At 42.3% G+C, this 16,279-nt stretch overlaps 1 protein-coding gene across 5 annotated transcripts in view; it reads left to right on the top strand.

Annotated features, from left to right (window-relative positions):
* Nucleotides 1–16,279, top strand: part of znf536 (zinc finger protein 536) — a 232,160-nt gene that overhangs the window by 110,622 nt on the left and 105,259 nt on the right. For 4 of the 5 annotated variants that reach the window (XM_071488427.1, XM_071488426.1, XM_071488430.1 and 1 more), the window contains one exon: nt 5,788–8,087. In XM_071488427.1, coding sequence (XP_071344528.1) covers nt 5,789–8,087 — 2,299 coding nt within the window. In that variant the 5' untranslated portion in view covers nt 5,788. Of the gene's footprint in view, nt 1–1,311; nt 2,434–5,787; nt 8,088–16,279 lie in introns of those variants that run through there. The other variant, XM_071488429.1, reaches the window with a different exon arrangement.

Genomic DNA, 16,279 nt, shown 5'->3' on the forward strand with positions numbered 1-16,279 from the left:
CAGGGGTCTGTCCACGCCACTGTGACCACTATTGTAGTGCGCTCAGGAGGGGAGAGGTGTTCACAGATGTACATGCACACACACACACACACACACACACACACACACACACACACACACACACACACACACACAGACAGAGACATCTGCAGGTCATCATCATCATAGTGGGAATAATACCAGGGATGGTTATCATAAAGGGAAGCTTTGAGCTCCCGGCCGTCTTGGGAAGATGATTTGGCTGGCCCAGAACAATGAACTGTGGGAATCCGCTTGTCCTGCATTGATCTTCCTCCCATGGCATCCCCTGCAAGGCTGTCAGAGCGACAGACGGATAAAAAGACCAAAAACATTCTTCTTTCTCTCTCTCTTGCTCTCTCCCAGTGTCTTTCTTTTCTCGCTGTCAGGAAGGCTCCCACTGATCAGCAGGGATGAGCTGAAAGTTGAACTACCTGTTGACAGGACCTCTTAAACAGCCCTCAATGACATATTGTTCAAGAGAGAGAGGGAGAGGCAGAGGCTCCTGTTCATTCACTCATTTGTCACTGATCTATTGAGTCCATGGACTCATCACATCCTCGCTCCCTTGCTGTTATTTTCTCTGTGTGTTAAAGCTGAGTAAGGCACTATGTTAATTCAGTGTTATTCATACATTTAAACAGTTTGATGTCCTGTGGTCATGTAAAATATTATGTTTTTTTTGGTCTTTGCAGTGGTGTGTTTTAGATGGTGCCCACACACACGCGCTGTTTTTGTCCACCCAATCAGAACTCCCCAAAGATCCTGTAGTCCTTTGGGAGACAGGGTACCACTAAATATATTTATTAATGCGTTAATTTCCACTCAAAATAAATCTGTGCTTGCTCATATTTGTAAGAAAAAAAAACCCAACTCCCCCATATTTAAAATCAAATCTAGATTAGATCCGATCTTGGTCACGTCTGCAACTCTACTTATTTTTGATTTCCTCTTCAAAATAGAACAATCCATTTTTGAAACTTGACGTCTATTTTATCGTGCAAAAGTTATGAGTTTTGATCAAGAGGCTTCAGGCAGGGGATGGAGTCAGGATTGAATCTGGTACGGGTTGTGTGACTGCCATCCGTGTACAGTTCAGAGTGTTTTCGCCTCATTACAGAAAGTAATAATGCAGTGAAGTCAAAGAGCGAGAGCGAGACAGAGGGGAAGGAAAACAAGGCAGCAGCTTTTTTTTTTTTATTGGATTAATTAAATACCTTGCAAAGACCACCTGCAACAGAACAAAACACAAGGCAGGGGGAAACTCAGATCTGGTCTGTTTTACCTACTGAGCTCTAATTCTAACTGAGGCAACTTTTCCCAAAAAGTAACTGATCTTTGAAATGATGAAGAAGCTCTGTTTGTACTTTGAAAGCATATTTACAGCTTTTGAATGGATCCAAACAAGCTGCAGCTCTCAGTACATGTAACACATGGTAAACATCCACACTGTCCCTTCAACGTCATGTTGCAACTCAGTCTTCTCATTAATGATTTGGTGCAAATATGATGGAATTCAACACATTGTTAATAATGATTGATTTGTTTAACGCAATGAGTTTGTTCATTAGGACTTAATGAGGTATTGCATTGTGATTAATCGATAGCTTTGGTGTCGATACATGCCAAAATAACAAAGTAAAGTCCAACTAATGGCTTTTCGATTCCTGTAGTCCCCCCTCACATCTTGTCTTAAATGCCAGAGGAAACTTTTATGACAGCCTTGTAAATTCAGAATTTAGTTTGAAATTGTTGACTTTAATTTGAATTTATAATAGGTATCTCTTTCTAATACTGAAACCACTTTTCACATACTTCAATAATTTATATGGTTACAATTAGAGAGGAGCACAAAAAGAAAATCCCATATGCATTTATGATGCTCGCTACTATTGATAAAAACAGAAATGAACTGAGCACATTCAAATGCTGAAATACACTTCCATTGTATTACAGATACCACTTATAATTAAGCTGAGGCTTGAAGAGAAAAGAAGCAGAGAAGAAAAATACATTAAGAGAAGCAGTGACATCAGTTTCTCTGTGTGTGTCTGTGTGTGTGTTTGTGTGTGTACGTGTGTGAATGTGTGGCAGGTTTCAAGTGTTTATAGGTGCACGTGGTGCTTTGCTGAATATTAAACCACAAACTATAAAGACAACAACTGAACTGTCGTGAGAAAATGCTAAAGGAAGTCTTTGTGGTTTTAGAGGTATCAGAGGAACCAGTAGTTTTAATGAAGCAGCATTGCTCTACATGCCAGGAAATAATAAGATTACACAGGTTAGAATAACGGCAGAAAGATGCTTTAGCAGTGTAAAGCTGCACAGTGGATGTGTTGTTCATAATGGAGCCTACACAGGCTACACAGCCGTGGCAGAGACAAAGTGGCCCCAGGTCTTTCCTTAATACAGCGGGTAAGAGTGACAATCCTGAGCCTTGATCTTCTGAAAGCATTATGTTACTGCATGGAGTTGTTGTCTTCTGTACATTCAGTGGATATTTTGCACAAGACTTGTAACAGTAACAGGATGATGTGAAAATAGAGAGAGCTGTTGACGGGATTTCTGTGGCTGGGTGAGTTGCAACATAGCCATCGTGTCTTTTAGAGGGCATTCGCATATTGAATTGTTGTCTGTAGTCAAAGGGGATGTGTGTGTGTATGTGTTCCTGCTTTTACACCACCCTCAAATTCCCCTGCATGTGTGTTGATATGAGCAGAGGGGGGATGTCACATAAGAAATGTCCTTTTTAATCAGGGGAAAAAATATAAAATGACTCGGGAGCAAAGCAAGCATATTAATGTGCCTCATTTGCATACGCTCGTCAGCCAGGATACGTTTATAAAAAACACAAACTGGATTCGTCAGTTCATTTCACATTATTCCATTGTCTATCTGCCTTTGTTATATGTTAAAGATAAAGGCAGAAATCAAATTGAAGAAAAGGGCAAGCTGCTATCTCCCCAAATGAGCAACAGCTCATCAGCCTAGTTTAAATCACAGATTTCTATTCCAAAAGGCAGCCGTCTCTGTAAAAAAGGCCCATTCAAATAAGGTCTCCGCCGATATAAGCACGCCTGGTGATGGGAGCTGGGGTGTCACATAAATACAATTTAAAACCTAAGTAATTTAAAGCAGTCTAACAAAGTTTTATCTTTCCCTGCAATTCTTTCCCAATATTATTCTCATAATAAATGTACACATATACCCTAAAGTATGTGTGTATATATACACATACATATACACACACGCACACACACGCATTTATATATGCGTGTGTGTGCGTGTGTGTGAATAGGCCTCCATATATGTTTGACATTTACATAATGTAATGGCTGTGTGTAAATAAAGCATAGAACAAATAAATAATAAAGATTTCTTTAAAAAGGAATCCTAATCCTATGTTTAATATAAATGTTTGACTCATTCAACTGAACACGCTCTTCTTTCTTTCTACAATGGAAATGAAATGTCATTTGGAAAATTCATCCCAACACTGTTAAACAAGTTTCCACCATTGTGTTGCACTTGTACTTTCTTTTGCTGTCACCTTTCACCTCTAATATTTTGGGTCATGTTCTCACTGCATGATGAACCCCTGACCAACCAGCGTGTTTTATACAGTCTGACTTTCTGCCTTAATAATGTGTCAAAAGGTGTAGTAACACAGTCTGTTCCAGCACTGCCTTTGTACAGACACATGGTTTGTACATCGTCAACCTGTAGGAATTGTTTGCATTAACTTTCAAGGCTTCATTTACTTCCACTGCTGCAGGAAAGCTGGAAGTTAACCAGCATTAAAATTCTTGAAAAGGGCCTGTTTCCTCTTAAATTTACGTGATTTTTCAATTTGTGGCGACCTAACCTTTTTTTTAAACCTTATGTAGTTTGCCACTTACCTTTGTACCATCCACTTCAACTTTATTACATTTATTTAATTTAAATATAAACTTAATTTTTATTTAAAATGCTTTTTTTTTCTTGGTTGAGAAACACAATAATTCGATCTGCCATAGATTTAAGTAGGCTTTGACAGGAGTCATAAGCCTGCAGAACATAACATGGCCATTATATTCTTGATGAATTCAGTAGAATTGCTTTATGATACTTGTGGGGAGAATTCAAAAGGCAGCCCACAAGTGTCACATTCCTTTAAACACAAGTTGAAGCTGGTCACAGTCTCTAATTCATGTCCTCAAGATAAGAATCCACCATCAACAGTGAGTTGGAGGGGCCAGTGTCTAAAAGAACAGGCACCCCCTATGTCTACTAACCTCCTACTGATGGGAGAGAGAGAGAGAGAGAGAGAGAGAAATTCAAATGAATGAGAAAACAAATGAGCCTGGCACAATGCGGAGTCCTCCATGCTGCAGAAACATACTGTAGGTGGAGAGAGAGAAACAGAAAGACGGAGTGTGGCAGAACCTTAGTTGCCCTTCGTGCCTGTAAAGTGTATACCGAACATGTGTGAACATATTTAACGTGGGTGTGCCCCGCTGCTGCCAGATTGGGTCCATACGCCATCTAGAATGATCCCACTTTGTCTTAAACCTGAACTCACCTACAGCCTGTGCTTTACATTGCCTCTCCATGAAAGGCTTTTTTGATGATTATAATAATGTGTAACAGCACAGTGGCTGCAACTGTTACCAGGCAGCATACTAATCAGTGTAATGAGATATTATACAATATTTTGTTGACCAAAGCAGAACCTGGTTATTGTTTCTGAGGGTTTGACCCCTGCCAGCAGCCAGAGGAAGTGTGCAGATAGATGTTTATACCTCACCATCTGGAGAGCAGATGGATCTGCATTAAAATCAATGTTATTCTTGTTTTTTTTATATTATTTATTCACTGATGTTGTACATATGAAATGAAAACACAGTGATAATACATGTTCACAAAGTCATGAAAAATTTCAATAGTTTACAGTAACTCAGGACTTCGTTTTGTGTCATGCCATGGGTACAAATACAACTAAGTAACTGCTACCTGCTTTTTCCTCTCAGACTGGAGGGTGTGCTTATCTATTATCTGGTTTTTGTTTTTTGTTTTTTTTTGTTTTCAGCATAGAAACCACTGTTGTCTCCACCCTGGAAACTGTAGGAGTTTAATAACAAGAGGACAGACAGAGAGAAAAAAAGCAGAAGGAAAGCAAAGTGATTCAGATCAAATGTAGTGTGGTTCTTTAATGAAATATTGTGCCAAGACAAGTGTCATTGCACCAAGATAAGAGTGTTGTGTTTACTGGAGTAACCCCTTGGTTTTAAGTGCTATTGTTAATATCATAATTGTAGTATTGCGGTGGCTTCCTGACAATGCCGTTGCTCCATTTCATTAAGGCATGTAATTGGAAGAATTCTGATAGGATGGGCACAAGTAGTTTAATTATACACTGCTGTCTGTGTTTACAGAGTAATTATTCCATCCAAAATGGTGTTACATTTTGAAAAAGTTCTACAGAGTCACAGCTTCTTCCAGGCCTTTGGTGCTGACAATTTATGCGGTGCTTTGTGTATCAAAGACAATAAAATTTATTTCCTGTACAAGGTGACGCACAACAGGTGTTTCCCTAAATGAAGTTGCAAAATTAGTTCTGACCATGTGGTTGGACAATAGTCTATTGGAGAGCAAATATGATTGGAAAGCAAATATGTAAAGCACATCGGCACCCACCATTGGCATTGAAAATCTATTGTTTTGAAATATTTCTTATTCTGCAATTCTATCATTTCTAATATGGACACTCCTTTCTGTCTGGTTTTACAGGATGGAGGACTCTAGTTTGTGTCTTGGTGTGTCATCAGCGGTGCCTGATGCTGATGCCCATCTGAGCAGTGCAGTCTTGAATGGCCGCTACCCCATAAGTCAAAAGCTTCACCAGCTTACTGCCCAGCTCGGACACGCCTTTCCAGACCTACATCGCCCACAACAGATCCCTGAAGAGAAAGCAGCCACGCCTTTGGACGAGAAGACCCATCACGCAGCCCTGGCTAGTCAACCTATCAGCAGTCAGATGGCCCTGCTAGCCAATCAGCTCAACCGAGACATTGATGCAGGTGCACTAAGTGGGCTGAACGGGCGTGTTGACCTGCAGCAGTTTCTTAATGGCCAGAACTTGGGCATCATGTCCCAGATGAATGATATCGAAGATGATGCCCGCAAGAATAGGAAGTATCCATGTCCATTATGTGGCAAGCGCTTCCGTTTTAACAGCATCTTGTCGCTTCACATGCGCACACACACAGGAGAGAAACCCTTCAAGTGCCCCTACTGTGACCACCGAGCTGCTCAAAAGGGCAACTTGAAGATCCACCTCCGCACCCATAAGCTGGGTAATCTTGGTAAGGGCCGCGGCCGTGTCAGAGAGGAGAATAGGCTGCTGCATGAGCTGGAGGAGAGGGCCATTCTGAGGGACAAGCAGATGAGAGGCAGCGGCAGTCTCCTCCAGACAGCTCAAACACCCCATCTGGGCCTCAATAACAGCTCTAATACACATCAGCAGCAACTAGGCTCAGCTTGTGGTGTCCTTCCACCCTCTGGCCTTGCTACCCCAGACACAATTTCCCAGCCTTCTTCTTCACCCAAGCCAGCTGGCACCCAGGATGAACAGTCCCTGAACCCAACTACAGGCTTCCGCTGTACCTTCTGCAAAGGGAAGTTCAAGAAGCGAGAGGAGCTGGACCGCCACATTCGCATACTCCACAAGCCCTACAAATGTACGCTGTGCGAGTTTGCTGCCTCTCATGAAGAGGAGCTGATAAGTCATGTGGAAAAGGCCCACATCACAGCCGAGACCACGCAGGGCCAGGGCGGTGGTGGTGCTGGTGGCACGCAGACGGCCACCGAATTCCGCTGTGATGTGTGTGGACAGGTGTTCAGCCAAGCTTGGTTCCTCAAGGGTCACATGCGCAAGCATAAGGACTCCTTTGAACACAGCTGCCAAATCTGTGGCCGTCGCTTCAAGGAACCCTGGTTCCTTAAGAACCATATGAAGGTACATCTTAACAAGCTAGCCATCAAGAGCAAGCCACCCCAGCCTAGTGAGCAGGAAATTGCTGCCGTCAATACCATGAGCAATCTGGCTCAGGAAGCTCATGCCAACCTTTATTCCCGCTACATCACCTGTCTTCAGGGAGGCTTCCTCTCTCCAGACAAACAGGGCCTGAGTGAACAGCACCAGATGTTGGCTAAAGCAGGGATAGCCATGAAGGAAAAAGAGATGTTAGGGAAGCTGCTGGGGCCAATGGCAGGCGGTATGGGCCATGGACTGGGTGAAAATGAGAAGCGCTCACTCCTGGGTTGTCTAAACCTTGTGCCACCACTCAAGTCGAGCTGCATGGAACGCCTCCAGGCAGCTGCAAAAGTGGCAGAGATGGATTCCCTCAGTAGCTACCAAGCCTGGCAGATAATGGCTCGTGGCATGGCTATGGATAGGGCCTTCATGCCTAAGGAGCAGCAGCAGCACCAGCACCACATACCCCCAGGGCAAGAAGATGATATGGGTGGTGCTGGGGCCTTGGCTTCTTTCTCAAAGGATAAACAAGACTACTCCTTGATTTCTTCCAATGATAGCTCCAAGCAGAAGCAGCTCTCTGAGGCCTTGCAGGGATCCAAGGCCTCTAGTGGAGCCATGATGTCCATGAAGGAGGACGGAAGAGGCTTTGACAGTCACCGTGACATAATGTCTCACCATGGTAGTGCTGAGGCTCCTGGAGCCCTGGCTGGCTTGGGAAGCCCAAACATTGACTACAGCCTCTCCAACCTCTCCGGCCTGAAGGAAAAGCCTTCAGAGTGCCCTGACTGTGGCCGGATCTTCAGAACCTATCATCAGATGGTTGTCCACTCCCGCATCCATGGCAAAGACAGAAGAGGCATTGAAGAAGTGCTTCAGCAACAAGGTCTGGACGAACGCCGTGGATCAGCCAGTGACCCCGAGTCCCAGTCCATCAGCCGCTCCACCACTCCTGGTTCATCCAACGTGACAGAAGAGAGCGGAGCTGGAGGAGGACACTCCCAGACCGGAAGTGTCCAGGATGACAGCCCACATCCCTCCTCACCATCTTCAGGTAAGAAAAAAGTCAGAGAATAAATGGTAACAACTTGTATTCTTTGGTCTGAATCTAGATTTTATCTCATGACATACACTTGGGAATTAAGTTTTATTCATTCATTTGATTTTACAGTATTACCGTCTTACAGTTCTACATAGTTTACATCTTTAAGAAGCTCTTTAATTTTAAAGCTATATCGGTGTGTCAAATCCATCTCTTTAAAGGGGAATGAAAATGAACTCAAATGCCTTCTAAAGAATCAACACAACAACAAGAATTAAAACATTCTTCACAAGACTTAGATACTTGAATTATGCTGGACATGGTAACTATTGTTCCCTGACACTGCTGTTTTGTCGGCACAATTCACATTAAGCCAAACACAAGACTCCAGAGAACACAACCCAGGAAGAGACCTGCTCCAGCACTGCATCCACATTTGCAGGTTAGCAGCCTATATCCCAGTGGAACATGAGTAAAGACTGGGAGCGTAGGGACGAACTCATTTTAACCACAGCGATTAATAAATGTCTTTAATAAACATGTTGGAGACAACTATACCCCTCCCCTCTCTCTACCCAGCAAACACAGGCCGGCCGGGGCTAGATAAGTGTATGTTTAGTGGGATTAAGGGAAGCTCGTTGCTAATGATTACACAAGTTTTTAAAGGTAACTTTCGCTTGCTCCTCAGGGCACTATTCTGGCGTTAAGTACGTGCGTGGTAATTAGGTCACGACTATGCGATAATCAGTCGGTTTAAGCTAAACAAGACACTAATTAAAGCTATACATATAAAACAGGTCAAAAAAATGGTGAACTTCATTTGCAAAAGCAAGGATGTGCTTTTAAGTCCTATGAGAAAAAATATATAAATAAATATAAATATAAATCAGAGTGGCTTAGCTTAAGGCTGTAAGCAACTTAATTCCACCAGTGGAGATGAAATTGTTTATTTATTCACAGAGGCATAAAGTCCTTATCATGCCCGTGTAGTGTGATGGGTTTGAACATGGGATAGGCTATGTTTATTTTAATCTAAGAAATAATAACAGACAACCCCCCACCCCAATTAGGAATTAATGAAAATGAGAGTGAGATAAAAACCTATTTTCTTTATAGAGACTATTAAACATAACACTTTCTCAACAGGGTGGGGGTGTAGCGGATGTAATTATCTTCTGAATTTTAATGCTGGAAGTTTCTCTCTCCATCTGTCTCTCTCTCCCTCTCTCTGTATGTCTCTTTTGACTCAAGCACTTTGAATCTGATGGGTACAGCTTGTGGTGTTTCAACAGCTTCAGAAGTACTGTATTAACAATGAGTGTGCAGTATAAAAAAAAAAAGAAGTGAATTAAGATAATAATTGACAAATAAAACCAGTAGAATTTACCACCAAATGCTAACAAAGCACAAATGAATGCATTAGATTTAGTTGAGTGGTTAAATCTCGCCCCCTAGTCATTATTTTTTGAGAAGGAGGATAGGATTAAAGACAAAAATATATGCACAAAAATGAATTAAAATATGTTCTGGCAACTTTGCACAAAAAAAGCCTGTTGGTTTCCACAGGGTCTTTTTGTCTAACTGTTTGTGTGCATGTACAGTTTGTGTACAGGTTGTGCCTATGATGCACTGGCACTGTTCAATCTCTCTGTCAATCTGCCACTGTCCTATCTCAAAGGCTGTCCTTACATTGTTATTGCAGAGATTTGTGAGTGCATCAGCCAAAACAGGATGTCAAACTGTAACTAACTGCTACAGAGTGCGGCAAAGCCAGAGAATAGATTTGTAGAGAAGGGTAGAATAAAATGGTTAGGCATGCACCGATCTGAATAAACTGGGATATACTTTTACTGAAAAAAAAGAGAGAAGTAAACAGATTTGACATTAAAATGATAAATATGCTTGTTTTGTTACTTCCTGTTTTTTATTCAGAAGTAGTGAAACTTGTCTTTCTTCACAACTTACACAATGTGATTCACATTTGGAGCTCAGGGACTCTCAAATTAGAAGCTTTGATGTGTGAGAAAAAATGTGTCTGAGTCTCATGTGGAGAAAGGTGTCATGCTTCTCCTCTGTATGCATGTTTTGTTGTGTGTGTGTATGTGTGTGTGTGTGTGTGTGTGTGTGTGAGTGGTGTGTGCGTGTGTGTGTGTAAGGGGGGGTTATGTGCTTTACAGTATGTGTGCATATCACTCTCTTCTGTTGTGAACAGGATGTGGCTACTGTACCATTGTCTTTATCTTAATATCTCACATTTAAAAAGAAGAGCTTGTAATAAGTGTGTGCATGTGCACACCTGCAAGCATACGTCTGTCTATGTGTGAGCCTCTGCCCCACCACCTACCCACAGCAATTTTGAGTTAAACTTAAATTATAGTAATCAACAATAACATCTCAACTGTGAAAGAAGGTCAACTCCGCCGCTTTTGTCTTTGAGACGGTACTTGTTTAAAAGCAATGTGTGAAAAAAAAGGGAGAAGTGAGGAAGAAAAAAGAGCAGAAAAACAAAGGCCTCTGTCAGAGATGTCCTTTAAAGACCTTCCTTGTTACAGGATAGCTCAGCAGCTAACCTTGAGCATGCTTCTTATTCAATAAAATCCTTTCTTTCTTTCTTTCTTTCTTTCTTTCTTTCTTTCTTTCTTTCTTTCTTTCTTTTTTTAAAGAAAACAAAAGAGGTAATTACATTTATGCCCATCACCATCTTTTTTGTATGTTTAGTTATCCTTGGACTGACTTCACTACATCATTATTGTTTCGTGTGATGTTCATGCCTCAAAGAAGCTGTGTTTAGAGAAAACACATTGCATGTTAGGACGGTTCAGCAACAGGTAGACCTGACAGGGGAATGCAGCTTATCACATCTGAAATAGACCAGTGCGTTGGAAAGCATTGCCTTTTTCGTGCCAGCTCTTACATGCCGTAACCCACCATTAAAAATCCTCATTTTGCACGATAGCGTCTCCCCATTCTGCTGCCATGGTGCGGGCACAATGTAGCTGAATGTGTAAAAAATAGGCTTTGCTGCACACATGTAAGGCCTAAAGCAGCACAATTCCTCCTTGCATGCACCTCCACAACCTCCCCACTATCCCTAAACCTCACTCCCACCTCTTGGCCCGGGCTGTAAAAGACTCTATACACTCCCTCTGGCTCTCTCTTTCTCTCTCTCTTTTTTCTCTGGAGAATCCCCCATGTCTACATTTTTTTTTCTTTAAGAGGAACAGCATTTTAACATGGTGAGGATTAGCCTGCATATCCCTGGTCTTTACCGTGGCTCAAACAAGCAGGCAAAATGCTTGCTTCATACAAATTGAAATTGGATTTGCCAACTTGACGCCTTAGGTTATAAAGCGTGGATATTCATCTAATTGCGACAGTACAATGGGGGCGTAATTACACATGCAGACAAACTGTTACAGTGTAATTACTGTGTCATTAAAACAGAAATAAAGTAGACTTGAACAAGATCCATACTGCTATGAATATGCATGTAGAAAACTCCTGTCCAACTAGCCATTATCAGCTAATACCAGCAATATCAAAGAGTAACACCATGTAAGGCTTTTTTTTATCGATATTATGAAGACTAAGTAATATGTTATAAAAAAAGAAAAAAGACATTCTTGGGTGTAGAGAGTACCATACCATTTATTCGTCAAGTATTCTGGATCCTGGTTCTGAATGTTTTGAGAGAACTGCGTAAATGTATCTGTCAGCTGCTACTTTTAAATGAGGTGGGATTTACATATCTGTAGTCCCTTTTACACAACATGTTCAAGGTGGGAATGTTGCGCCTCTATTCCGTCTCGCCGTTCTGTGTAAACAGTACAAACACAGAGTGCAAATCTCTTAAAAAATTGTAACTGATGAAGCGACAATCAGACGTCAGTCTGACATAATCTGACCTGCACTTCATTTTGGGCTTGTAATGCCACTCAGAGTCTGGGGCCCCATGTCAGCTGTCTGCTAGATTGCAAACAAATAGAAATAATTTTGTGTATTTCTTCAAGTTAGAAGGAATGCAATTCATTCAGCTATTTTTAAATTTAGCTTCTGCCACAAAGCCAACGTTAGCATTAAGCTCTTTTTACCTAATAGTCTTGTCAAAGGTTTCAGCCATCAGCGTGTTTGCATGACAAGATGGTAGAATATGGCCTCTGAGCATCACTAATTCTGGACACTACAGTGACTCAGCATCAGAAAGAGATGAGACAGACCGTTCAGGCCGGGGCTAGCTGGTTAGCATGCTAACTTCAGTGGAGGAAAAGAAAAGAAGTGATGGGGCGCCTCGGTGGCTTGCCTGGTAGAGCACGTACCATTAAGGCTTAGTCCTAACTGCAGCGGCCCAGGGTTTGAACCCGACCTGTGGCCCTTTGCTGCATGTCACCGTCCCTCTCTCTCTCTCCTCAACTTTCCTGTCTCTCTCTCACTGTACCTATAAATAAAGGCATAAAAAGCCAGAAAAAAAAAAAGAAAAGAAGTGATAGAAGCACAGTCTCATGCCTTTTAGAGTGAACTAATATTATGTGTACTGTACATAATGCGTATTTCTAGTAGATTTGTCTTTATTGTAATCAACACAAAATAAATTACATGGCACAAACCTAATATTCCAGTCTAGGACTATTGGTTGGTTTGTGTGGTTTTGGGTAAAATAGATTACAGGAAGCCCCCTAAAGTTGATTAATGTGGCCCTGGTTAGGTCTGCAAATAAAAAGATTTAAAAAAAAAAAAAAACATACATGACTTACAGACAGTAAGTACCATCAGGTTGGAAGAGTGAACAAACAGAACAAAAAACTAGAAGAAATGAAATCTTAGTCAAAAACAGATCAGCTAAGGAGGGTAAAGCTAATCTTAAGCTTTATGTTATAGTCACTATGTCACTATGAGAAGCCAGAATAAATAACTTATAGATACAGAGCTACTACACCACCTCACACTTTTGAAATGAGGCCAGTCCTCTGTGAGTGTGTGTCCCATAATATATGTGTGTAAAACTATGTGCATTAAAAAATAATGAATTATGTCTTTCATTTTCTTTCCATTTCTCTGCTCTGCATAAATTATTTTGTCTTTGTAATTGACATCCGTTCCTCTACTACCCCCCCTCCCCAACTCACACTATTCTTCTTTTCTCTATAATCAGAGAACTCAATGGTTACAAAACCTGAGCTTTCTACCCCCCACTCATTTGAAGGAGCCTGGCCTGTCATATCTGTATTTTTTATGTGTCACCAAACTTAAATAGACAGTCATTGTATTACAGGCACATTCATTCCCCGAGCTGTATTTTTGTACAGTAGGTCAGGACTCTGGTGTCTGGTAAATGATAAAAGTTCTATTCAAATGCACTAATTGTCAGTGTGCTGCGCTGATTGACATGTCTCGGATAAATGCAGACTTAGTATTTTTGTACACGCTTGCACAATATAAAAGGGCAATTTATTTCTCTGTTCTTCTTTCTCTTTTTCCTTGCACAGTTCATTTGATTTCTTTCTCCCTTCCTTGCTCTCTCTTTCTCTCCCTTACCCTGTCTCTCAGACTCAATTTGTAAATATTACCCATGGTGGGAATTAGCCCAGGCTTTTTAGATATTTTAAAATTCCAATTGTATTCCGACGAGTGTGTTTGAACGAGGAGAGGACTGCAAGACTCGGTTTGCTCCTCAGTATTCCTGGGTGGCTATCAGTGGCTAGTCTTGTTCTTATGAAACATTTATCAGCCCGTTTTATGTCTTAATGATCACGTTAGGATTCCCCATTTGGTTATGAAGCCGGGACAGAATGAAAAGAAAAAAAAAAAAAGACTGTTGAGAGAGTGAAGGAGAGGTGAGGAAAAAAATGACACGGGCAATCCAGAAGGGAGAGACTGAGTCGAGTGAGATGACAGGGCATCACATTCCTCAGTAAACAGCATCACATTATGCCATCCACTCTTTTCAACTCCAAATCTCTGCCAAAACATAGCGTACCTTTCTCCTAGAACAAGATTCCTTGGCTCACACACACACATACACACACACATGCACGCACGCACGTACGCATGCACCTCCTCCTTCTTCTTCTGTCTTCCCCCCGTTCCTGTTTTATGTTTTTATAATTAAAACATAATATTTATCTTTCCATAACAGAAGGCTGCCTTATTCCGTCAGGTAGACTGTTTGCATATTAATATTCTTAATACATCAACAAGCTATCTTCTCCGGTGTCATTGCTGAAACTGAGCAAAAATAGAGGAAAGAGAAGTTGACTCACAAATGCAGGAGGAGAGGAAGAGGAAGAGGAAGAGGAGATGTGTAAGTGCAGAGTGGCTCTTTACTACAGTTTTAAAATGCAGGAGGAACTTAACTTGATTGAAGATGTGAGAGAAAGAGACAGAGACTCGGGGAAAAGAAAGACGTGAATTAACATCACAGTCACAACTTGCACTAGTGTTGAGTGTGTCTGCTGAGTCTCAACCTCAGGATGCACATAAAAATGCACAGATTCAGACTGAACAGGCGTCTGTCCCCTCCTTCAGTCCAAACTACACTGGCTAAAAAAGTTTCTCTTCCTTTGATTGTTTGTGTGTGTGTGCTTAACGGAGGGTCGGAGGGAGGGCGAAGCTGAATGAGGGCGAACGCCAAGTTCCCTTTCTCTGTCTGGTGACAGCTGTCTGACTCCGTCAGTGTGGGATTCCTGTGAAATGAGGCAGGGTTCTCGGTCAAGGAATGCAAATGGGCAGCGCTGGACGGTGGATAGGCCGACCATGCACGGTGGGGGTGTGAAGGGGTAGTGGGGGGGGGGGGGGGGGGGGGGGGGGGGGGGGGGGGGGGGGGGCTTTGTTTGAACAAGTTAACTTGGGCATGATTGGGGTTCCTCCTGTAAGTGAAAGAGCAAGAGAATACATTGACCTTTGCCTCATTAAAAATGGAAGCCAGGCATGTGATACCATGACTAGGGAATCTCTCGCTTGCTCTTTATTTTTTTTCCTCTCTCATACTCCTCTGCTTTTGTGCTTCTCTTCTTTTCTCGTCTCTTCTTCTTCTCTCTCTCTCTCTTTCTCCCTCGCTCTGTCATTCTCTAATTTTGCCACCCCCACCCCCACCCCCCAATCTCTTCCTCTTAACCCCATTGACAGGTCACATAAAAAGCCTTTTGTATCAACATCAGGGTGCTGACATGAGAGCAGAGAGCGACATGAAAAATTTGCTTTTTTTTTTAGTTGTAGCTATCTCCTCATCACAAAAGTGAGAGAGAGAGATAGAGAGAGAGTAAGGAGAGAGAGAAGGGGGAAAAGGAAGAAAAAGAGAGGGAGAGGCAAAAAGTGAGGGAGGAATTAAGTCCAGGGATTAAGATCTCTGGCTTTGGGTTTTTTTTCACTCTCTCACCCTGCCACTTTCCAATTGTTCTTAAAATATTTGGCAATGTCAATTAGTAAGTGAGCAGAGCTAGCTGATGAACACAATTTTCCAGGCGACTGAGCACCCTATTGTTGTGGAGCGAACAGCAGATTTCTGAGGTCATTATCATTCCCTGTTAGCCGTGCCCAGCTGCTCTCCTCTTGGCTCCAGCCATCTCCGCTCCCTCTTTCCCTGTTCCTCCTGCTCTTATACATCTCCTCTCCTCTCCTCCTCTCCTGTCCTCTCCTCTCCTCTAGTTCTTCTTTCCTCCCTTCCTTCCCCACACCATGTTCACCAGTTCAGGGCTGGTTGATAGCAGGCAGCAACAGGGGGCCTTTCAACAAGGGGAGGGAAGGGAGGAGCTTGCTGGTGGAAAGAAAGGAGAAGAGAGTGAGATGAATATAGCGCAAAGGGGGGTGGGGGGGTGGTTGGGGGCATACAGTAAAGGCTAATGAGTGAGAGGAGGAGGAAACGAGGGAGAAGGAGGAAAAAACAGAGAAGGGCATGGAGGCCAGCAAAGGCTTGGATCAGGTGGCGACTGAACACAAGGGGGTTGTAAAGAGTAAAAGAGGAAGGAAGGATAGAGAGAAAAAGAGAAGGAGGTTGCAGTTTGGTCATGTAGACTGAGAGATGGTGAGAAAGAGGAGAGCGGAGTGAGGATCAACCTTTCAGGAAAGAAGCAGAATTAGTTTTCTAGGAAACACCACATGACATTCATCAAACCTACTTGTGGTTTATGGCAACATGTTACACTGCATTTGATCATTCTGTGCAGCACTTAGTGAAAACTGATGGTTTTGTAATCGGAGTGCAGAGAAAC

The sequence above is a fragment of the Trachinotus anak genome, unplaced genomic scaffold (genome assembly GCF_046630095.1).
Source record: "Trachinotus anak isolate AG129_WGS33_773 ecotype Australia unplaced genomic scaffold, CSIRO_AGI_Tana_v1 ptg000011l, whole genome shotgun sequence".
Lineage (NCBI taxonomy): Eukaryota > Metazoa > Chordata > Actinopteri > Carangiformes > Carangidae > Trachinotus > Trachinotus anak.